This window comes from Eutrigla gurnardus, assembly GCF_963514095.1.
Source record: "Eutrigla gurnardus genome assembly, chromosome: 15".
In the NCBI taxonomy this organism is placed as follows: Eukaryota; Metazoa; Chordata; class Actinopteri; order Perciformes; family Triglidae; genus Eutrigla; species Eutrigla gurnardus.
Window position 1 is genome coordinate 5,742,300 of NC_139938.1, and position 24,626 is coordinate 5,766,925.

The 24,626-nt window shown below is 42.2% G+C and overlaps 2 protein-coding genes across 2 annotated transcripts; one reads left to right on the top strand and one right to left on the bottom strand.

The window, feature by feature from the left end:
* The first annotated feature begins 1,935 nt into the window (after positions 1 to 1,935).
* Positions 1,936 to 6,366, top strand: tmlhe (trimethyllysine hydroxylase, epsilon). The gene is made up of 7 exons (XM_084028410.1): positions 1,936 to 2,448; positions 2,528 to 2,704; positions 3,477 to 3,756; positions 3,879 to 3,998; positions 4,366 to 4,602; positions 4,790 to 4,928; positions 5,095 to 6,366. Exons 1-7 carry the CDS (start codon positions 2,340 to 2,342, stop codon positions 5,224 to 5,226), a joined length of 1,194 nt encoding a protein of 397 aa, XP_083884536.1. The 5' UTR covers positions 1,936 to 2,339; the 3' UTR covers positions 5,227 to 6,366.
* A 1,341-nt stretch (positions 6,367 to 7,707) lies between these two features.
* LOC311025700 (V-set and immunoglobulin domain-containing protein 1-like) lies at positions 7,708 to 11,700 on the bottom strand. Its single transcript, XM_084028772.1, has 7 exons — positions 11,588 to 11,700; positions 11,333 to 11,490; positions 10,583 to 10,790; positions 8,502 to 8,657; positions 8,288 to 8,404; positions 8,020 to 8,164; positions 7,708 to 7,939 (listed from the first exon to the last, which is right to left on the bottom strand). The coding sequence occupies exons 1-7, from the start codon at positions 11,628 to 11,630 to the stop codon at positions 7,843 to 7,845; spliced, it is 924 nt and encodes a 307-aa protein (XP_083884898.1). The 5' UTR covers positions 11,631 to 11,700; the 3' UTR covers positions 7,708 to 7,842.
* Positions 11,701 to 24,626: the final 12,926 nt, after the last annotated feature.

Consider the following 24,626-nt stretch of genomic DNA (forward strand, 5'->3'; position numbering starts at 1 on the left):
AATATACGGGAACAAATTGAACATTTGATGTGTCCATTTTCACTAACCTGCCACGGAATGATATACACTTAAAAAAATAATTAGAGATAAGAACATGCTGTGGAACACTTAATGTCATATTTCTCCCTTTAAGCAGTTGTTGGACGGAAACCTCCCATTTCCGACGGTCCCTGAATGCGGCATTACCGCAGCGTTTTCAGCAGGCCTGCGCTATCAGGCTACCAGGAAGCAAAATAACGGCGCGCTGCTGACGGCGATGAACCTCCCAGCAGCTCAGTCGTAGAGGTGTCCGTTACGAAACAACGAGCCGGGCTGCAGCATGTTTGTCTGGGTGATCATTTTTCACAATCACCAACGTGAGAGTAGGCCACACCGATCACGTGATTTATTGGCGTTTCCTAAGCCCTGTTCACTGATGTGCACAGATGCAAATTAATAAGCATCCATACACGTTTGACAACAAGCTCTGAGTGATCATATATTGTTAGATATTCAAATATAAACATCTGGTTATTCTTCCAGGTGGATTCAAGGTGTAAAGCCTACCTCAGATTGAAAATGTAAGCAAACTGCACTTTAGGCCCCTGGAACAACACCATGGAGGGCAGGTTCATGACAACTCCAGAGTGGGACTAATCATGAGTTACCAGAGCAGAAGAAATACACATGACTTATGTCTGGCACATGCAGAAGGCCATTCTTTACTTTGACTATATGCACAAACCTGTGTCTGTTTTATGCAGATGGTTAATTCATAACAAATATAAAGTGGGAATTACACTTCTGGTTGGAAGCTCTATCCTGTTATATATGTTCTTCCGGATTTACGTTGAATACCTCCATGTGCAGTAAGTACAAAGTGATTCTGTGTCCCACCAAGCACACTGAAACAATTGGGGGAGAAGCAAAATAGGTATTCAACCAAGTGTGAGTGTGGTGAGCAGCCCATTTCCAGAAAGGACTCCAGAGGGAGCCAGCATGTCAGTTTGTATCGGTTTGTATCAGCCATCCGCCACTAACATGGCCCAGCCTGTTAATGTATGGCCCCTCGTGAATAGGGTTAGCAAGCTGTTTTGGCTTCACTTCTGCCTCGCATTCAAATAGCCGTCAGGTTCCCGGAGTAGAAAAGGCCTTTCATGCTGTCAAGTGAGCGGCACACACGACTTCTGTCACAGTTTCACCTCATTTACCCTCTAACTACTCTGTTCTATCAGTGTCGTGTTGCATCGCTGACATCTCCTGTCTTGTCACATCCAGTTCCATCTTGCCCTCAGAGGTGCCCGCCGCTCCTGCAGTACGTCCTAGATGAGGTGGGACAGCTCACCTGAAACAAACACAATCGTCCTGACTTAAGACATTGAGATCTCCACAGTGGCTGAACAGATTTTTTACTATTTGAAACATGCATCTCATTTTGCTCTTTTGCTGAACGGTGAAAAAAGCCCTTACCAATGCTAATGAACCACAAGGAATATAAGATCCTGGGAACATATTCAGGATGAGCCCCTTCCACCTCATCTGAACAAGTCCCTGAGGGGAAAAACTGCCCTCATCTAATCCCATACTGTTTGTTTGCTGCAACTGTCTGTCCCCTCCTTTGTCGTTGACTGTAAACTAGACTTAAGACCAAACAAAGACTGGTTTATCCTCTACAGCTTTGTCTGTTGAGTCTGTCTGAGGGTATAGGCTAAATAACACACACACCTCTCAGTATAATATGGCCCAAATTCCAACCCAGCCCCAGGTATTGTGAAAATAATACGAATTATAACAAAATATAAATATGAAATGCGTCTGTAAAATGTATGTGAATTATACTGCAATGAAACGACAATATATCTGTAAAAATAATATAAAAAAATATGTAAATTGTGTATACTAGTGTTTGTTTGTGTATATAGGAACCATTGGTGAGGAGCTGTTTCATGTCGAACACTAAACGTCTTTGCACTGATCTGTGGGGCAGCTGAGACCAAATCCCATGTCCCCCCTCAGGTTAAGCTGCTGGAGGGTTTTTATAACTCGTTTACCGGTTTGGGACGGCGGTGCCTCCACGTGCACGCGCAACCGGAGTGGAAGTGGGTGGAACTGCTGGACATCCGGGTATTTAGGTGAAGGCAAGCGCGCGTGTGCTAAAGTGCGCCACCTGTAGCGTTGCCTCGGTGAAGTTTACAACAGTGAACCCCAGTCACGAGAGACGCCACGCCATGTTTAATAATTAATCTCAGTAAAGTAAGCGATGTGATATTACAGACCGGAGGAGACGAGGCGCTACAGGAGACCCTGCGGCGGCGGCTTCGTTATCGGCAAAGGTAGCGTTTTAAGTTTGGGGGTTCACGATGCTGGGCTCGATGAAGGGGATCCTGCCTCGGCTGCTGTGCGGGGTCAGACACGCGACGCAGACCCGCGCCCTTTCAGCAACTTTCCAATCACTGGAAGACTGTCTCGGTGAGTTCAACCGACCTTACTTTGTTGCCCAATATATCAGCGAGACACAACCTAACCTCATGCATGTGACGCCCCCCAGTGCTCACCTATGGGGGGACCGCGATGCGTCTGAACTACGTGTGGCTGCGGGATCACTGCCGCTCCGCCGCCTCCTACAGCGCCAAGACGAACCAGAGGAACCTGGACACCGGGAGCATAGACCTGTCCATCCGCCCCGACGACACGACCGTGCAGGACGGACATCTCGTCCTCACTTGTGAGTCGCAGCTCTACCAACAGGAACATATCAGTCATATTCTGCCTTCTGCACCTCAGGGTGTTTAATCCACAACAGATGCATTGTAATGACACAGCAATGAAGTCACACCACACAGCTGGATGCAGGCCCCACACCTCCCAGCTTCCAAAATACAAGTGTGCATTCTATTATACACATACTAAACAACTAATCTGATCGTGCACATATAATACATGATGTAGCCCCTATTATATGTCACCTGCCAGAGGTGCATAATGTAGTCTACATGGTTATGCACCTCTGCAGGAGTTGCCTGGGCGTCACAGAAAGTACTTGAACCAACAAAATGCATCCGTTGTGTGTAGGAATATTACATAATGTACAACACATGAACGAGTCAATCAATAGAGCAGCTTATCATCCGGGATGACGTGAGTTTTTCTTGACATGCGAGGGCAAAGTGGACTTTGGTGTAAAGATTCACTCCGTTCTCATTTTTTATGAGCTGTTCTCTAATCCTTTATAACCGTATGTGCTGCAGTAAAGAGATCATTCTGAGATGTGTCCATTTATGCTTCCTCAGAGGAAAGGGCTTTAAAATAAGGGATTAGATTTTAGATACTTTAGTGCATTTTTACTGAAAAACAGTTTTCTCACACTGTGATCTCCCTGCATATGTCTTAACCAATCATGAATAATGGGTTAAAGTAGTCAAAATTAGGTCATGCATATGATTTCATGCGTTTTCCAATAATTTGACCTCATAATATTTCCTTTCTCCGTATCCCAGGGCCTGGAGGTCACGTGACGAAGTACAGCCTGAGCTGGCTGGCTGAGAACAGCTATGAAGGAAAGAGTCAGAGCAGCGTCCAGCCACGAGTCCTTTGGAATTCGGACGTCTACAAAAAGGCAAACATCCCGTCTGCCAAGTGGGACACGTTCATGAGCAGCGACGACGAAGTAAAGACGTTTCTTCAGAACTATCTTCTGTATGGGATCGCTTTTGTAGATGATGTCCCAGCTACGGTCGAGGCCACGGAGGCAGTGACCCAGAGGGTCAGTCTCATCAGGTATTAAGTGCTTCACTTTGGTTGATCTTCATCTATCCTTCTTTCAACGGCAGCACACAAGATGTTCGGCCATGTCCACTCATCCATAATCCACTTGTGTTTTTGTGTTCTTAATCTACAAGGGAGACTACATATGGAAGGATGTGGTGTTTTACTTCAGACTTTTCCAGAGGGGACTCTGCCTACAGCCAGTTGGCCCTGGACCGCCACACGGACACCTCCTACTTCCAGGAACCATGTGGGTAGGTGGAGCAGAGGTACAACAGGCAGTTTGTCTGAGAAGCAGTGAAACCAGGCGGCAACCTCCGGTTCTGAGAAGTGAAGCCAAAGCCGAAGTGTATTAAACTTGCATTCTCTCTGCTGGCCATCAGGGGGCGACTCCTCTCTGATTGTGTAGAAGTCAATGAGAAATTTACCCTACTTTTCACTTGATTTATTATCTCAGTAAATCTCTAGATTCAAGTCTTCTTCAATACAGCATGATCTCGCTTCTTTCTCATCTCTGCTGTATATGTATCAGTTGAAACATCTCTATTTAATTATATATATTTAAGATAATAAAGCCCAAGAAAAGTAGCGTTGCCTAACTCCTGCCGTTTGTTGTTGCAGAATCCAGGTTTTCCACTGCCTGAAGCACGAGGGAACCGGGGGAAGAAATCTACTTTTGGATGGTTTCTACGCCGCTGAAAAAGTCCGGCAGCAGTCTCCTGAAAACTTTGGGCTGCTTGCCCGTGTGCCCATCAGGCACGAATACATTGAAAAGTCTGACAACCACCAAAACCACATGACAGGCATCGGCCCTCTGCTCAATGTCTACCCTTGGAACGATGAGATGTATCTGATCCGGTACGTCGGCTTTATGTGTCTCATTATTTCGTTTTTACTTCCTTGCATAAAAAAAATAATTCAGAAACTTTATAATTCCTCAGTAGTGTGTTTCTTATTATTTTTTATAATCAATTAAAAGGAATATTCTGTCATTTTAAAGGTGACATTTCCCGTCAACGGATAGATTGTTGTCTTCTTTTAACAGGTACAACAACTATGACCGATCGGTGATCAACACGGTGCCCCATGACGTCGTCCAGCGATGGTATGTGGCACATAGAGAGTTGACGGCGGAACTGAGGCGGCCGGAGAACGAGCTGTGGGTGAAACTGACTCCAGGGAAAGTAAGAAAGTTACACTTTTAGAAACGCTAGAGCAGGGAAACTAAAATGTACGAACGCTTCTCCAAATGTTAATATCAGTCAATTCTGTTACTGCTTTAGGAAAAGTGACAACTGTAAGTGTAATTCAGTCTAATCGAAGGATTTCATCCTCTCTTTTCTTTCTGAGGTGATTTTCATAGACAACTGGCGCGTCATGCACGGGAGGGAGGCGTTCACCGGCCTGAGGCAGCTCTGTGGATGCTATCTGACCAGAGACGACGTCCTCAGCTCGGCACGCGGCTTCGGCCTGCAGGCCTGATCCTGGACACCAAGGTCCCTTCACCTCTGCCCTGTATTGGTTTGCCTGTAGGTCTACACTTCATTTTTTGTCACTCCAAAACACAGAGGACCGATACGTTCTGAGGCAGGACTCACATGCAGTAACATAAACATGAAGTTTACAACACACACAGAGGGAGTGTGACTCCCTGCTCTGCTCCGGATGATATTACTCCGCTATATCTTTACATAGCAAATAGTTACTTGCTGCTGTAGTAATTTTCCAAATCTCATATTTATCAATGAATCAAGTGTTAGTCATAAAACACTTTTTAAGCTATTTAAAGTGCCTTAGAAATGATCGATGCAAATAAACAGGATGTTATAAAAAAATAAAAGAGATGAAGAGACTTACGCACACAACACCAAATTAAAATTGAATACAACACTGAATAAATTGAAGATGTTAAAACAGTCAAATGTAAATAAATAAAAAAACTTAAAAAAAAGCTAAATAAACATGATAATAAAAACACAACATTTTAAAATGCTGCATAAAAGCCAGACTGATAGATGTGCTTTTAGTTTCTGGTTAAAAATACCAGTATTTTCAGCTGTTTGGCGCTTAATAGTGAAAAGCAGCATTACCAAACGTTTTTGTTCTGCTTTGTGGAACGACTAAAAGGATCTGAGTGGCCGTTCTGGTTCATAAAGTAAAAGCATACAGAATCGTCGTTTCTTAGCTTTCCTAGCCGGACGGAGACGTGAGACGACCATGAGCAAGACTCCTGGACAGCTGATCCATTACAGGCCAGACTGGCCATGGTACTTTTATCGATCTCTGATGTCAGCACTAAGTAGCTGAACCCGGTCAGACGGGGCCAACGTCCTACTTTACATGTTGTTAAAATTACTGCCGAAATATTGTCCCCCGGCTGCTCGCATAAGAGTCACTCTCCATCTCAAAGGCTGAATTTCAGTCTCCGTTCGTCCCCGGCAGAAGGATCATGAAAGCCACCTTTGTTCCACGATCAACCATTTTGACTACTGCTGCATGTTGTTTTACTCATCCTCATTCATTATTTTGTAATGAACGTTTGCTGATTGTTTTTGTATCATTTTGAAGTCGTGAATGTCTCCTGAATTACACTTTAAATTAAATGTATAATTTCTCAAATGGCTGGACATTATTAAACTCATACAATCATATGATGAAATGAAATGGTGTAATAGAGAAGGGGACCAGTCAGTAATATTAACCTTTAGATGGCATCGTTACAGTGAATAACAGCTAATTAGCACTAAACAATAAGTCTAGCTGAGGCTGATGGGTATGTCGGTTTTCTTTTACTTTTGACTTCACTGGATAAAAAGTTCAGGGATCAGCAGTTTACATGTTGCATAGTATTGTATCACACTAGGTTTTTGGTAAAGAATGGCTGCGTTGTGTAACACAGCAGCAGACTATATTATACATGGCCAAAGCTATTCTTTGTTAAAGTGGAAACTGTAAAATGACATAAATCGACTCCGTAGTCGGCTCAATAAAGATGTCAGGCAGCTGTAAACAGATTGAAGCTCTCTGAGTTGCCTTCACACTCGCCAAATGCTAATACATTTGTGGATACTAGCTTAGCAGAGGCCAATTTATAGTTTTGGTTTGCGGCAGAAGGAGCTATTTAATATTTTGCTTTTATTTATGCGGCTATAAATAATGTTGACACGACTGGTACGACTTGTCCATGATTTAATTGGAGCTGTAAATACAGTTGGTAATCAAATCAGTGACTGATTTCTCCTCCTGGAATAAAGTGGTTCCAAGTTGTCACTATTCTCCTCCTTTCAAATGAGTAAAAACAGGAAAGTCTAACAGACTAGATGCTTGATAAGCAGGATATCTGTCAAATTAAAAGTTAGACCCTTATTTTGAAGGAGCATCTGATGCTGAAGTCAGAACTTGGAAGAGTTTCCCTGGCTTCTCTGAACAGCTGGACAGACGGAAATGTCTCAAATTTGGCACGATCCTCCACTTGGACTCAAGGATGAACAGATTAGAATTTGGTGATCAAAGGTCACTGTGATGTCACAAAACATGGTTTTGTCCATAACTCAGGAATTCATATGCTAGAATAAAATGATGAAGTGTGGACATTTTGGACAAACATGGAGGTAAACTGCAACTTGACTGGTTGGCCGAGGCATAGGCTACATTCAACCGCAAGGTGGCAATTCTAATTTATTCAGTTATTACAACGTTATTACAAAAAAACTGCCAGTATTTGTATTACAAAAGATCAGCTAAGATTAGATTTGGGAGCCGATGTATCTTTCCCTCAGTTTGTAATTCACACAATCAATTCAAATATCTGTTGTAATATTATTTACATCTAATGTTTTTCATCAACATGGTTTGAATGGCATACTAACTGTGAAATGGTAAAACACACAAAAGCACCAAAAACACTCAAATTTATTTTTTTAAAAGGGACTCCAAAAGTGAATTGAGGTGATTCTGAAAAAAACAATAAAATGCTCAAACAGGAACAGAAGCATATTGATAACATTTAGAGAGAGAGTTAAAGATTGAACATCCTGGACTTCCTGTTGTGTTCAGACGGGTGACGTGCCTCCAGTTGTTTTCAACGAGGCGCTTCTTTTAGGTTTGTGGCTCAGCTGCCTCAGCGTGGAGGTGGCCGTCTGTGGTTGCCACGGTAACGCTATCTGGGGCTTCATGGGCCTGAGGAGCGCGACCCCTAGTGGCCAGAGAGAGAGTTGATGTCACGCACTTGAAGCAGGGAAATTGACGTGATGAAAACGCAAGTTAAAATCTCACTTCATCTCAGTGGCCTCGGATCCTTTGACTGCTCTGTACGAGTGCTTCTTCAGGGTGTGAGCGACGAACCACACGAGCAGGACGATCAGGACGCAGCCGAGCAAACCGCCGACCACTGCAGCAGCGATCACTCCATCTCCCACCTCTGTGCAAACACAGGCAAGGAGCCTTTTTAAGGATTTGTGTCGATGCATATTTTTTTTTTTGTAAAAAATAAATAAATAAATAAAATTAAAAAAAAAATGTATATATATAAATTGACACATACCAGGACTCAGCTCGACAGTGCAGGCTGAAAATCCCACCACGTTTGTGGCGTTGCACATGTACTCCCCGAACTGGAACTGGGATATGTTTCTGATTTCCAATGTTCCAGTTTGGAGCGCTGAAGAAACAAGCACATGTTTGTGAAAGGGATGATTGTGCTCAATGTGTCAATAAGTATATCACACACTCATACACACACACACACACACACACACCTGGTACAAGCCTCCGTGCCGTCGTCTTTGTGGAGTCCAGGTGTGTCCAGGTGTACGTGGGTTTGGGGTTCCCATGCTCGCTGTGGCAGGTCAGCGTGACCAGGTGACCTGATTCCACGTCACCGTGGACGGCGCAGTACGGAACAGATGGTCTCTCTGACAAAGCACGAGGAGGATGCAGGACTTTATTAGGTGACTTTATCTCCAGTAAATCCACTTGATATATTATGATTATGAAGCACCATGTTCAGCCAGTAGTATTGATATTTTTCGTAGTGTTTCAGTTTCCGACTGAATTGATCCTCAGAGGTTTAATAGAATTAGATCAAATTTGAGTGGCATTGATATGATTATTTTCTATTTGTCAGTCAATCGTTGCCAGCTCCATCAATATTGTACTTCAAGACAGGGGAGAAGTACTCAAACGCTTTACATAAGTAAAAATACAATATAATACAAAATTCTACTAATTCACAGTAAAATTCTACTAAATAAAAGAACAAATTGTTGACTAATTTTGAAGAATGAAATATAGCTCATATATTTCATATAATATTATAGATATGGTACAAAGTGTTTTTGAGTTGTACTATACAAATAAACAGAAAAACATATATAAGCTTTTTTATTTCCTCAATTAACTCGTACTTGTATACATCTATAATGCTTTATGAAAAAAACACTTCAAAATAAGTCACAGCAGTCAAATCATATTGGGGTAAAGATAAATCTGAGTTTGTAAAATGATAAATCCTTTGCTTACATGAACAATGTGTCACATGTCTGTTAGTCATCACGAGGCAGGTGTGCTGGGAGTGGCCTTATGAAACCCCATTGTTACCCTTCCTGCTAATCATAGGCTTTTCACTATATCGATTGGCGAGTTCTGCTAAACCATCTTTAAAATGACGCAACATAATTTATTAAATTGCTAAATATAACTGCTTTCACAATAAGGGCAAAGCTTGCATACTTATTTGTAATTCCTGATGGACTACTCCCTCTCCTCACAGTATTTTCATAATTCTATGTAACAGTATGATGATGAAAATCTTGGTTCCCGTGATAATCAGCGTGTGAACACCCATCCATATTCATACAGTGCTTCAGTATGCATCACATCCACCGTGTCCTGCAAACCTTTTAATAAAGGTTATGAGATACAAGGTGCGTGTGTTTAGCATGCAGCCGACGCTGATATATATTCTGTAAGGGTGCAGTCACAGTCCTACTCTAATTTCCAACGCTGACAATGAGGAGGCTGCTGCAGTAACCATGGAAACTACTGAGGCCTGCAAGGTTGTCCCTGGTAACTCGGTGAATGAGAGGATTCAAACTGAATGTAATTCCCTGATCACGCTATTCAGGGCCCCAGTTTTAATAGATCTGTTAATGTTACAACACAGATATTTGATGGAGTAATCTCTCTCAGCACAAAAAATACTCTCCCTTCAATAATTCACATGTTGATTTTGTGAAAAATATTGAGAAAGACACATGGAAGCAAAACGTTTACGAGGAAATTCGACTTCAGTGTCAGGTTATTTTCATTCTCAGAGAACAGAAACTCTATTATCTCTAATGTTGAACTGCTCTCCCATTTCAAGAGGCCACACCCTTATGAGCAGCAGGATACGAGGCCCGGTACGAGGATCAGATTAGGCTTGTTTCTCTGTTTTTAAGAGCGCTTTTCAACCAGCACCAGCAGCCCATGCTGTCAGATAACACCCACATCCAGGTACGAGCGCTGGTGTGAAAGCAGAACATTAGAGACACGATCAGCTACTTCTGCTTTCTCTCACAATGCAAACGTTGAGCCGATACTGCTGAAGGGTTGGTGCACACTCACAGCGTTTTTTAATCTTTGGCCTGATTAGACCTCTTCCCTATTATTGTCCCTTTCTTACTGTTACCCAATTTGATGTTTGCCTACTTTTCCCTCTACTGGAAATAATCACCACGAAGTGAATTAATTCACAATATTTCTTATTTAAAAATAAATATTTTAATATTTAAAGCTCCTCACCATCTTTTTTCTTCTTTTTTTTTTTAATACACCCTTTGGAGTTAACAGGACTTACCATATACTTTCACAACGATACTGGCCTCAGACTGTCCGTCCACATCAGGATAGTTGTGGACCTGACATGTGTAGATTCCAGCATCTGACATTTGCATGTTGGTTATCAGTATTGAAGCATTTTTGGTCGTGCCAGGAGAAGTGGGAGACTGAATCCTGCCCTCGTAAGACTTTGAAATGACATACTTTCCTGATTGATAGTAGTACACCTGAAAGCGGACGGCAACAAGTCAAGCAAAAATAAAGACACAAATGCAACACTGTGCTGTTGTGTTAATTCATATGGTAAAACCTCATTGTAAAGTTTTAACTCTGATTAATAAACATATTTAATGTTTTGTTTATTTTAAATTAAATCAGCTTTGGTCTGATTTCACAATCACAGGCTTTGTTGTCTCAGTGAGGCGTGTCCCATGGCGGTTAGTTGAGAATACGCGGTAAACTGGGGGGAAAAGGCGCTAACGTGTGCACAAGATGTGAATGTCCAAGCTTTGTAATGACGTTACAAATAGATGGAAGTTTGAATATCTCCCAAAATGTCGAGTTCTGTCATTAGACTTCATATACAGCCAACTCTAAAACACACACAGCTTTGTGCAGCTATTCAACAAACACTGCTGGACTGAAATCCAATCAAGTCTTTGTATTCAATTAATGTCATTTGAAATAGTCACGACAATAGATAATATTACTACATATTTGAAGCACATTTGGTGCAAAGCTCTGATGTGAGGAGCAGCGTGTCTCTTGCCTGTTGTGTCTCGGAGGACTCTGAAACAAAGTCCCACTGGATGATGAGGCCCGTGGTCTCCGGGATGGTCTGGAACGTACACTGGAGCAGGGCACTTCCACCCTTAATCACATTGACTTGTTTGTGTGGGCTGTTGACTGTGATCAGCTCTACACATCCTGCAAGTTTTTATCCAGAATCAAACACGACTGAAAAGCACCGCCTAATTCAAACCATCCAAAACACTCACAAGAGGAAGAGCAGAAAGACACTTACCTACGATGCTAATGAGCACCAACAAGCGCAGCGTGGGACACATCTTCACACACTCACAGGTCTTCCTGAGAACTGAACTGATCTGCAATCTCCACTCTCGCAAGCACGTTACTGTATCAGAGGCAAGGTTACAGTATGCCTGGTAATGCCTGACTGAAACTGTGCATGTTGATAACACAATGTTTGCATACTAATGTTTGCCAGCCTGGGTGTGTACTCTGTTGTTCTTTTTTAAAAAAAACAGTTGATTGAGCCAGCTATGACCAATAACTGTGAGTGGGGGGAGATCAAATGTAGAAATCTAGCATATTAGTAACTCAGTGTGCATTTTAAATGACAGTAAATAAAGTTAGAGCTTGTGTGGCCTATTTGTGTTTCAGGCTGTTGACTTCATGATGCAGGTGAGGACCACACTGCCTTGTGACACTGATGGTTAATTCATTCTTTCAGTACTTTTGGCAGTAGTTTCGCTGTAGCTCATCACTCCATCCTCCTTGTCTTGTAAGTCATTCTGGGTCACGGCTCCTGGCGAAGGAATTAATGCAATTTAATCTCCACCTGGCCTTTATCGTTCGCCTCGAGGAAGTGTAAGCCAGAGCACTGCAACATGCTGCTTATCACCGGGGGAGTTCACTCCCTGGCGCTGCCTACTTAATAAAGGCAGTTTCACCTTTATCGTTTCTCGCTCACACTGCGCCGAGCACAATGCTGACGGAGAGAGAGAGAGAGAGAGAGAGAGACGGTGAATCACACATGATTAATTGTCTATAATTACCAGAAGCTGACATAAGCGATTAAGAATGTGAAAAATGTTGATCAGGGGTGACTGGAGGGGGGAGGGAGGGGGTGCGGTGGGTAAGGTGGGAAGTGGATGGAGGCATGTGGAGCTCATTATCCAGAGGGACTAACGTGATGGGATGGGAAGACTTTGTCTGAAGAAAACAAGCTGTGTGTTTGGGCAGAACTCTACTCTCCATGTGAGCGGAGGGCCGATGAGGCCAAACCCAGAGAACTGTCTCACACAGTCACATGAAGGTTGCTGGGCCTGGAGGCGGGTCCTACACAAACCTCCAGCAGGATTTAGTGCAATACCTCCACACAGATGTATTCATCCACCCACTACAACAACAACAACAGTGTTTCCCTGTTGGCAGACTGGGAGAAGGTGTGAATCAGAGCCTTGGCTCAGAAAGAAGCCAGTGTTTTCTTTTCCTTTTGGACTGAACTGTCCAAAGATAGATTCACTACAACAACATGTATGTATCAATATGTATCAGGTGATTATTGTTGTAATGTCTTTATTTAAAGTGTATTCGATGGTTTAGTTGAGATACTGTAACTGCGGTTGATATTAAGGAAAGCAGGGATGCAGTTCAGAAGTTGGCCAGCAGATGACAGGCTAGGCTGTTAGATGTTGACTGCGTGTGTGTGTGTGTGTGTGTGTGTGTGTGTGTGTGTGTGTGTGTGTGTGCTGTGGCAACAGAGCCAAGAGCGCCACACACTGGCCTCACTCCTTCTCTCAACTGCCTCCAGGATATTAAAAAAAAAAAATGAAATAAAAATAAAATCATGATTATCATTTATTTAAATTCTTTCCCGTGGAGGTGGTTGAGAACAGGACCAAGAGTTCTTATTGTCCCTACAGGTTGCCTGCAGGTACCAAGCAACCGCAGCACTTAATAAGAATATTAATGTTACAAAACCAAATCATATGCGAGGACAAGACCACTCAACCACAAACAGTCATCTGACTCGCATAGAAGAAAAGGTCTCTTTTTGCATTGCTTATTTTTTCCCCCCTCTTCTTGGCATTAAAAGCCAAATGCAGTGACACTGAACTATCATCTCACATCGGCATCAAATGCAAGCATGAAACACTGCTTTCACAAAGATAGACACACCGGTGCACATAAACCTATAAAGGAAAAGTGGGGCACAGGCAGTCAGAGGCAACATCTCCTGATACTTTTGTCATCTCTGAAACACAGAGTCTGTTATCCGAGAAGGTGACCTGTCACGAACGCGTCGAAGGAAGAGAGCATGAAACAAAGGGCAGAGGAAGGAAGAAAGTTTACATCAGCAAACAGTCTAATTTGACAGCCCGTCAGTGCTGGTTCAAGAGCAGGGAATAAAAAGCACATTGACCCTTAACCCTTCCTAAGATACATTATGTTCCCATATCCACACTGTCTCCTGCTCTTTTTGATCATGTAAAATCTGTCCTTCAATCTGAGAAGCAGATTGAAGTATCAGTGTTTGACTGAAATATGGCATTTTTTGGTCTGTTTTCCACGAAACACCAATATAATATTTTAGAGCGAGTCTCCCGGCGATGTTCTCGATGTCTAATAAAAGGGTGGCGAGAGATCGCAGTCTTAAAGCGAGACCTTTTGTGCGCTGATTATTATTCATGGGATAATGCAAATGTTGGAGGGCAATGACGGGCTCAAACAAAGCCACGCGGTATCAATTAATTGTGAAAATTGACTTTGACACCGATGGCATGCGTCCCTCCTTAGTTACATCCATCACACGACGTGCAGTGTTTGCATTCTCTGGGGCACACGTATGTAACTCTAATTACAGTAACTCTCTCTCACCTTTCACTGCTTTAACCAGCACCTCCATCGCCCTTCTCGCTGCACCCTTGGATGCTCTAAATGATGCCCCCTGGGGGGGGTCGGATTTAGTGGTTCAGCCGTGGTCACATTGCATAAAAGAGATGTGTCTTAATATTTTATTAGACACATTATGTTTCCCACTTCTTCATCTCTTCACTCTCTTTTCAGACCCCAAACAAGAACGCCATGGCAACACAGATGAACATCCTGTACTGTAAAAGGAAAACAGATGGACGCGCCGCGCTGCAGGAGAAGCATGCTTGACATTTTCTCTTGTCAACGATGTTGCTTAAAGAATTTGTGATTCTCGTTTTGGGTAAAACACGAACAGATTTAACCGTTCACTGACTTTTAGTGGACAATATGTAGCCAAGAAAAAAGACAAATCTGTTTCACTAAATCAATGATTTGCTGAATCAGTGTCATCCCTGTGTTTTAAATCTACATTACAATACTGGATGGATTTTAAGAAATTGCACGGCCAAGAACTGTAACACCAACAGCTCAGCATCATTGACCTTTTTTATCATGTCTAAATGCTAAAAGAGCATTGGTTAGAATCGGTGAAGACTATTTTATTAAGAGCACATACGTGGCAGAAAGCACAAGCAGCCACGAAGCTGAAGCATCCGCTGCTTTTTTGGCCACTTTCAGTCCCCCCCCCCCCCTACACACAGTGGAACAGCCATCAATTCCTGACCCATGTTAATGCACCCTTTCAATATTTGATGTTTTTATATGGAGTGCTGACAATAGAACACAGAAATGGAAGGTGCATTTTATGCCGAGCTACTTCACCGACTCTGCATCCATCCTCTCAGCAGAGCTGTGCACTCCGATGCAGAAAGAGGAAAAACAGCAGCGAATGCAGCGCGGCTGTACGTGTTTGTCTTTAATCCACAGTAAACTTAGGCGTTGACCTGCAGTCGTTGCACATATTCTGATTGGGTTGTTCTTTTCCAGAGGTGACTTTGTAACTGGGTATAATTTGGATACAGGTTGATCACATCCTTTCACGTTGGACATATTATTTATATACCTTAGCTCCTCTTGAGGTGAACCCACTTAGCAGCGTAATCAACTGTCAGAGTGCACGATGGAGGCGACTGAGAGTAAATTAAAAGAAATCAATTAGGTGAGACCGACCTGTGCATTAAATCTGCCTTGTATCCGAAGGAGGACGCGGCAGGAGGGGATCATTACGCAGGTCACAGCTAGAGGAGACTAAGCATGATGAAACGCAGCACAACAACAACGACCACGACGACAACAAGAAGAGCTTAGGCAGGGGTTACTGGACGCCCCCTGAAAGTTTAGGCCAATAGATCTTCAGCCACCTCGCCATTAGTGAAACCCTTAAAGCACAGAAGTCAATCTATTCCATCTCCCTGTCTGCTGCGTTGTAATGATACATTCAAGCATTGTAACCAGTTACCATTAAAAACGCAGGCAGTAAACGTTTTTAGATGGCCCTAATGATTCAGCTGCAGATCCGTTACTGCATCTCCAGCGGCGATGCTGCAGCTCACTCATATTCCAAACAAGCCGCTTCAACGCAACTTTTCCCGACCCGGTCACGTATTAGCGCCATTGATTCTGTCTGTAGGTTATCTATTAGCCGTTTATTCATTCCTCGTAATCAATATTTGACCTCTGACCACAAATCGGTTTCGTTGTATGTATGTAAGTTCTGGTATCAACAAGGCCCTCCAAAGAGAATTTGTCGTTACGGATCAATCGGTTGACAAGGATAACCCTCTTGTCATTAGATTTGTGAAAGAAAAAGAACACTTCTGAATATATAGGTTATATAGAAGAGCAAACTGTGTGCTGCTTATTTCTTGAAATAAAAACATTCAATAGCGTATTAACTTGGAGAAAGAATTGTAAAACACTAAGTTTCGTATCCATTTGAAACATTGTGTGTAAAGTACATTGGTACTTAGCATGTACTGTATGGACCGGGAATTTAGAGAATGAGTCTCTCCTCTCTTAACAGTGCTGCTGCTTGCCTTTTCTTTCCCCTATGCATTATTTATAGTAAAACATCTATGTCTCAAAAAAGAACTGGTATGGAGCAGAAAAAAGCAGAACTGGAGAAAAACAAGAGCGACGTGGGCTGTAGCTATTATCTTAATGGCTGCTTTGCATGTTTGAGGCTTGGCCTACAGCGGCTGTCTTGCTCGGGAGCTTAACCCGAACTTTGTCCTTTGTTTGCTTCTTTGTTGTTTTTGTTACCAAGGTGAAACATACATTTTGGCATTTTAGTGTTATTGGCCCATGCGTGTGAACGCGTTTAACATCACGGCTTGTTGAAACCCCTCTTTTGATTGACATAAGTCTCACAGAATAAAAACACATATCAGAGTAAAGTCTAGCAACAATATTACAGGAGATTTTGCATTAAATCAAACTTAGTTGTGCCCACTCAGCAACATCATCGACCCGTCTTTTCTTTTTTCACCAACGGTTGTTAAATTACTCAATGACTATTAAAGGGATTGCCTTCGAAGGCTGTACACTCATTCATGGCTACCAGAGGATGAACGCTCCCGACATTGGTGATCCTCTAACATCCTCTACAGCAGGTACAGTTTACACGTAATATTACCATCTTTATGATGGACTGACAACGTGTCTGATAGAAAAGTCACTTTGTATCATAATAACACCGGTAAATAATCCCACCATATCCCGAACCCGAACCCTTTCCCAAATCTGCGTCCACATGATGCTGATGTGCAGAATGTGCACCTTCATGTTGTAAATGCTAAACGCCGCTGCACACCGAGCTGCGTGTCATTTGTATGCATGTGCACCATGAGGCCCCGGGGCCCCGCCCCTGACGACGTTGAAGTATGAGCGTCTAGGGATGTCACTGCTCAAAAATCATTAATGAAGCCTGGACTGATGACTATTTAAAGCCATCAATTCACAATTAACAACACATCCTGGTATTTGTTGCATTCACTTAACAACTTAAAGCCCGATCAGTGTTTTCTTCTCACCATATAAATTACACTGATACTCACGTAGGAATCGAATGGTTCGACAAGTAAACTACAGCCATCCATCCGTTTTCTTAACTGCTCCTGGTCTGGGTCGCTGGGGGCCTAGAATCCTTCCCAGCATGCATTGGGTTTGAGTCATGGACATGTTGCAGGTTTATCACATAACTAACACGCACGTAGACACACATTCACATCTACAGGCAATTTAGAGTCTCCAGTGGATAGACCATGTCCACACAGACACGGGTGGACATGTTAACGCCACACAGAGGCGCCGCTGACGTCCGTATATAGTAGAGCACATAAAAGACCAGCGTTCAGCTGTTAGTGACTAAACCTTACTGAGCTGAACAGACCTTAAACAGTTCATAAACCTGTTTGAGGGGACAGAGAGGCTACTGTTTCGGCATATCATCTTCCAAAATTAAACATTTGATCAGTTTACCTTTGAATAATACATATTATGCATTTAATAGGCTACATCCACCCAGCTAGAGAGTTTAAGAGGCATAGCAAAAAAGGGTTCATTAGGGTTATATAAAACATCATGGTGCCATACAGAACCCAAAGGTTTTACATCCTCTGCCAAAGAGCTCTGAAATGGTTCTATGTAGAACCATTTGTTCTAAGATTTGTTGATACAGAATATCCACAGAAGTGAACACATCAGCACATGAGTACTTGCCCTGAAGGAAGCGGAGGCTGAAGCACAGACCGGCCAGTACCATCATCTGGTTCAAGAGAGAAAACATCCCGATGCTGGAACACTCCCATTGTAAATATTTTTTTTAAATAATCTGGCCTCAGGAAAAAAAAAAAAAAAAAACGCTTGGACCGAACAACTCTACCGGTGCTACTCGTGCTATTTTTAGAACGTGTTCGCGGGCGACTCATTGGCTCCCTGCAGGCGACCCGGCGCTCTGGGCCCCATGTTGGCCCCCCCTGCCTCAAACAGCATCAGATGGCGTTTCGTACGTTGTAGCTTTTCTGTGTAATAAGGAGCCGGTGTGTATAATTTAGGGGGATCTATATGCAGAACAAACACCTGCTCGCGTCAGCCGCTGTATTTCTCCTACATGTTTGGCACACGGGAGAAGTTTCAGTTGTAATCTGTAACCTCAATGCTATATATATATTAACGTTTAGACTGCAGTTTGTGCTTTTACTCAGGTTGCTTCACACACGACTCAGAGGTGGGGCAGGAGGTTGTTCCCAAAGGGCCCCAAACCACATCTACTATGAATCTATAAAATCAATGGGCTGCTTTAGACAGCAAGACATTGTTCCCAAATGCTTAGAGGCATACGTGGGGCCCATAATCTGTCAAACGTCCTCCTGGATCATTACTGTTCCCTGTGCTCCAGGTGCACTCTCTGTTCTCGTCACCACCTAAACATTTGCTGTGGTTCAAGGCCAGAGTGCATTCAGAAATAACAAACCCCCCCAAAAAACAACTAAAAATCCAAATAATTTACCATATATAGCGTCATGTCCTCCGCCAGAGGACAAATAGTCTCAGCAAAGAGTTTCTGTCCTTGTAACAAAACAAATTAATTATCTAGTGCTTTGTGGATGCAGAACTGCACCCGGCGAGCCTCAACACTACGCTGTATACTACAGTATATCATTGCAAACGTAAATAATATGCTAGTTTATAGTTCCTAAATTGAGATGGGGCAAATATTACACGTGTCAGCAGGAGTTACTTTACTCTTTATTCAGGAAATAGGGTATGAAAGGAGGTATGTTCATAAACGCGCAATGTTGTGTAATCAAATAAAAAGAAGATACTCTTCCTTTTTTGGGGGGGCTTTTGTTTTTCTTCATGTCCAACAGTCCCTATCGAAAATGAGAGACCTACTAAGAGGTGAGCGCTCTGACGACAACCTGGAACAGCAATGGTAAATACCTGATTCTGTCCTCTTATTCTGCAACATTTGTATGCGATTTACCTTTTGTGGACTAATATCTGGAAAATAAATGGATAAAAAGTCAAGTGAAACAATGTAGTATATTAGTCCTCAAAGGGCAAATGAAAAGACGTTAGCTTTCTTTTACTGTATAAGCCTTTATTTGTAAAAAGTCTGTTGTTTGAATGATAACCCTTTTTATACCACATACTTGAACACCTTGTATTTGTAAAAAACACATTTTGTTCAAACACCTAAAAAAGCTGATTGACACTATAACATTAATTTGCACTGACAAAAAAAAAAATACAACTTCATACTACACAAATGTCGATTCCATGAGTACTGATACTCCAAATGAAATCAAACACCTTATTAAACAACTGAATCAAATAAGCGCCCAATGTGAACAAAAACAATTACAGTACAAAAAACCAAATGCATTTTTTTTCTTCCAGTGCCAGTATATCAGATGAATTACATTTCCTTTGTATGATAAAACAACAACAACAGTAAGAAGAACAATCCATAACAAATGCAACAAATACAATAAATCAGAAAATGAACACAGAAATGAATCAAATCATTTACTAATTCATATTGAGAAAATAAATGGGCTGTTGGTCTTGTGGGGTTTTCTTTCTTCTCGTTGCCAATTTTTCTTTTTTTTTAAATATATATATAAAGTGTTGGAAAGCCTTCCTTCCTCTGGTTAAACATGAGTCTCCCTGCTAGGCTCTTTCCAAAGAGGGAGGAATACCGATGTGTAACTGGGAATCAGCACAGCTTCTCGCAAGCATCATCATACAGTAATCGACAACAGACCATAACCAGAGGCAACTTATTAAAGAGAAAACACAGGGAACACCCACTCAGTGTGCAATCACATGGCTTACGTTCAGATGCTACTGGGGCGCATCCTTTACATCCTAGTTGTAGTTCGAGGGCGACTGATGTTAATGCTAAATCCTGAACCTGATAAAAACTACAGCATGCACTTGGTGCATCTATTCCAAATTGTGTGATTTACAGTAAATACATAAGTATAGAGGTACATGTTCACGATTCGCACGAATCACACCATGTACGTTCTATAGGTTTACATTTTTTTTTTCTCCTCCAGTTTTTACGAACAGTTTGTTTCACAAAGATTTTTCATAGAGCTGGCTGTAAAACAAGTGCAATTTGAGCATGTAAACACTGGATCTTTCTTTTTCCTGGCTGTGTAACGATGAATCTGGATGGCGTGGAGTAAAAATAAACTCATGCAAAAACAAAAACCTACACGGCACACGCAAAATAATGAGTGCCACCAGCGAAAGTTCTTCCAACAGTGAGGAGTCTGTCAGCCTTTGTTCTGGTGTTTTGGTGGATGAAATTTTCTTGCATGTTTGTGGTCCACTCTATTTTTTTTTTAAGGGGTTAGCCTCGCTGCTATTCATAACACACACAGTTTAGCGTTCACAGGTTGGGCCCGTTATGCATATCTCCTATCGGGGGAGTAATCCCAGGTGAAAATCCCTAACAAAAAAATAAAAATGATATGACACATTCATAACTTTTACCGTTTTAGATCCCGGCTGCTTGTTAAAGCACTGATGAGACCGTCACACTCCAATACTGGACTTGTGTTTGTATCTAGTGGCATTCATTCAGGGGACCATTTCCTATCAATACCCTCAACGTAGCTAAACCTACTTGCTTCTGTGAGCTAGACTGCACAGATATGGACTTCTACTGTTTGCGAGTGAGCAGCTGCACTAGGGCAATTGGCTAAGTGCCTTGCTCAAGGGCACACGTGACTGTCTTATTGAGGAACAGGAAAGAACATCCCACTCGCCTTCTTAAGGCTATCCTGCTCCTCTAGCCTCTATAAGTCAGCTAGCCGATCATGCCCTTAATATATATTTTTAGCAGATTCCTGGAGGATTCAGTGATTCGTTGATGGCTGAGGTAAAACGCTGCAGGTTAAACTGTGCTCAGATCTGCTGCAAAATCCTTCATTCAGTTCGGTAAATGGGGAAAGCCCAACGAGAGAATTTCATTCAAGATGGCACCATCCTATCTGCTGACAGTGAACCAAGGCGTACCAATATGAGCTCAGAGCCACCAGAAACTCCTTCACTGTGAGAGGACTTTGCAATGATTTCTCCATTATTTTGTTCACACCATGTATTTCTTGTGTTTCGTTTTTTTGTTCGTTTTTTTAATTTTTTTTTTTTCAGTTTTCGTTTGCAGAAGTATGCCAATGCTAGAGAAGCTGTCCATGCCGTTAGCAGTGAGGCTAGCTGGTATTTACGAACTGCCATGTTTTTTTTGTTCATGCATTAAGAACTATTAAGTGAAAGATATCATATTTACAGTACAATTCACATGTAATTACACATATACACTAGAGGCAAGAAAATTCACATTGAAATCAGTTCAACACTTTTTTTCCCTCTCCTCCTCTGCTCCTTGAACGTATGTGTCAAAAGAAATCTCCTCTCTCGTAAAAGCAAATATCCTAAAGGAAAAGCATCGAACAGAAGATCCTCACAGCTTTTGGGATGAATGTGCTGACTTCGTGTCCAGAAAGCAGGTAATACATGTTCCGAGTGAAATGAGTGGTGAGTATAGATTTGCGAGCATGCAAGGGCTGCTAATATTTCTCCTTTGTGTGTGTGTGTGTGTGTGTGTGTTCGGAGTTCATTAAAGATATGCATCAACTATATCAACAACAACAACAACAAAAAATAATGCTAATACCTGAACAGGCATGTTTGTATTCATTTCTGCAGATAAACCGACCTGAATGAGAATTTGATACTTGCGTTAAGTTTGCGTTACAAAATGTAAGTGCAAGTTGAAACCCACGGAGTCGATGGACGAGGCTTCTGTCTGGTCAAACACCTTCCATTGTTTTAGTTGAAAATAACACTCATGGTCGTCTTTAAGTCCCATCTTTCTTCTTTTTTTTTTTTTACAAAGAATATGTGCTCGTCTTGCACTGAAACCAAACAGCATCCTCTGGCCATTCTCCATCATATTGCCTTTAAACAGTTCGATACGCTGTTAGTGTGCAGACCACGATGGGATGATGCAAATAAACAACTTTGCAAATGGTTGCATTCATTATCCACTAACTATTTATGACCACCTTTCTTTATTTTTATTCTAAAAAGGACAAGGTTACCTGAAAGCGTGAATGTGCACTTTGGTAATCACCACCTCAAAAGTGCCTGAATGCCCCTCCCCCGACTCAGACAACATCACATATTATCCTCGTACCAACCATGGAGTGTATATATATATATATATATATATATATACATATACTACGGGAACACAATCAGAAGCTGCTCTTTATCTTATTGCAAAAAACCCAATTGGCAATCACATCTAGTAACGACTTGATTGCGGCGTCTCAACTGAGAAGGTAGAACTGCAGCATGCATATCTCAGGTTGCCAGTTAAAGGGGAACTCCACCGATTTCACACACCGATGTCTGTTTACAGGGTTTTGGCCAGAACTACTGCATGTGTTTGTGTGTGTGTGTGTGTGTGTGTGTGTGTGTGGAGTCTGATAAACGTCCTCAAGCGAAGTCACTTGAGTCGGCTGGTTGTGGAGACTACGAGTCTGAAGGTGAAACACATCTGGAGGCGTGACCGCTCCTCGCCTCGGCTTGAGGCTAGCGCCTCGAGGCTACATTAGCCGCTACTGGCATAACGCACCCACACTGAAACAACTGATGCTACTGTATTCAAGTTCATTGCATTTCAGTCTCCACTCGCGTCCATTTGGCAACTTTTGGAGAACTCTGAATTTGTTCACACCATTTCTCGCCTTTACGCCCCCTACTGGCCACCTACAGTATAAGTCTGAACACGTACTCTCTACACAACACGACAGAAACTGCTCATTTAGTTCACCGTGGCACCTGTTGACTCACTGTCAACTGTTTTCTATGAACAACGACAAATTGACCTTCTTCACATTTAAGACTCATCACTACGTTTTGGTCATGTGACCCTTTGGAGCTCACAGTTGACTGAGAGACAAACAGACAGATTGTTCAGCTGCAGACAGAAACACAACACTCAGCTCAGTATGTCTCCCCCTGCTCTCCTCCTCCCATATTCTTGATTTTTTTTTTACAAGATTACAAGATATTTAATGGGGATCTTTTTTGTCTTTCTTTTACTTCCACAGTATAACGATGACGATGCATCAAATTTTTGAACAGAAAGAAATACTAAATTAGGACCACAGCTGGGGCCACATCACTGCACGAACGTCAGTCTGACTTACGGAGACAAATTGGTTTCTGATCAGTGTTCCTCTTCGAAGACATCTTACACATACTGCGCTCCAGAGGTGAGTGGATATTTCTGATGATACATTTATTACTCCGCAGCCCTTCCATCTTCCTCTTGTCCCCGTGTGTTTGTGTGCTGTATATGAAAATGTCCTCTTTTCCATTTGTATATCTCAGGGACCGAGCTGCGCTGCGTATTCTAATGAATTCAGTTTTTGTTTTTTGCTACAGGACCCGAATGGTCGATTTTTAGTCGTGTAGGTTTTGCTCGGAGCCTGTTGCTCCCAGAAGAGCCTGTTTGTGCCTGAAGTGAAGATGACACCGAGGAAGATGCTGATCTGCACTTCGGCTGAAGCTCAACAGGCACGTGAGGATTTTTTAAATTTGTTTTTTCCCCCCCCTACAATGTCCACTCTTCTTCTTTATATGTTATTTGGATTCCTCAACCTAGTTTAATTTAGAAAAAATTCAAGGTCCTACAGTTTTTTTCCTACTTTGTAAATGAACCTGAGTACTGGAAATGTGTCTGTGTGTGTTTGAGAGAGAAAACAATAATGCATATGGATTATAGGCTTTTGGTTGCTGTTTTTTTTTTTTCAATTCATGGCTATTTATCACACATTTTCTCCCCAAAGAATTGCTGCATCATTCCTGATTAGGCTGATGTTTCTGATCCTGGGGGGTTCGGAGTGTTCGTGTGACGGCACTGATCGAGTTTGAGTGTGAAAACTTTCAGGCCAGGCTGCCCATTAACCATCCCAATCAAATAATCCGGCCCTCACCAACAGAAACGCACAAATAAAGAAACACCGTATACCGAATGACAACTGGTCCAACTGCGGGCTGATATGTCGACTCTTTTGAATATAAATACATCAAGCTCACATCTTTTCTGCGGAATCATTTCCAAACGAATCACAGAAAAAGCAAATCCTCCCGTTTCCTCTGAGCGAAACACGAAGCAGGATGTCAATGAACTCTGCGTCTGAAGAGCGTGAGAATCGATCGGCGGGAGGAAATAAACAGCACGCGTATACTTTCATGAGAATACCCAATGATAAAATGTATAGAATATGTTTTTTTTTTTCTTTTCTCACACAATCAAAATGAGTAATGCATACCTCTGACTCGTTTACCTCATAATGCCCTAGCTCTAGAACATGTTCCCACACTCTCTGAAATCACAGTATTTTTCAAGA

What these genes read in the sequence shown, in the direction of transcription:
- LOC311025700 (XM_084028772.1), bottom strand. Translation starts at nt 11,630, where the DNA reads ATGTGTCCCACGCTGCGCTTGTTGGTGCTCATTAGCATCGTAG. An exon ending in GGTGCTCATTAGCATCGTAG is followed by an intron (nt 11,491 to 11,587) that starts GTAAGTGTCTTT and finishes AAAAACTTGCAG; the next exon opens with GATGTGTAGAGCTGATCACA. An exon ending in TATCGTTGTGAAAGTATATG is followed by an intron (nt 8,658 to 10,582) that starts GTAAGTCCTGTT and finishes GTGCTTTGTCAG; the next exon opens with AGAGACCATCTGTTCCGTAC.
- tmlhe (XM_084028410.1), top strand. Translation starts at nt 2,340, where the DNA reads ATGCTGGGCTCGATGAAGGGGATCCTGCCTCGGCTGCTGTGCGGGGTC. An exon ending in GATGAGATGTATCTGATCCG is followed by an intron (nt 4,603 to 4,789) that starts GTACGTCGGCTT and finishes TTCTTTTAACAG; the next exon opens with GTACAACAACTATGACCGAT. An exon ending in TGAAACTGACTCCAGGGAAA is followed by an intron (nt 4,929 to 5,094) that starts GTAAGAAAGTTA and finishes TTTCTTTCTGAG; the next exon opens with GTGATTTTCATAGACAACTG.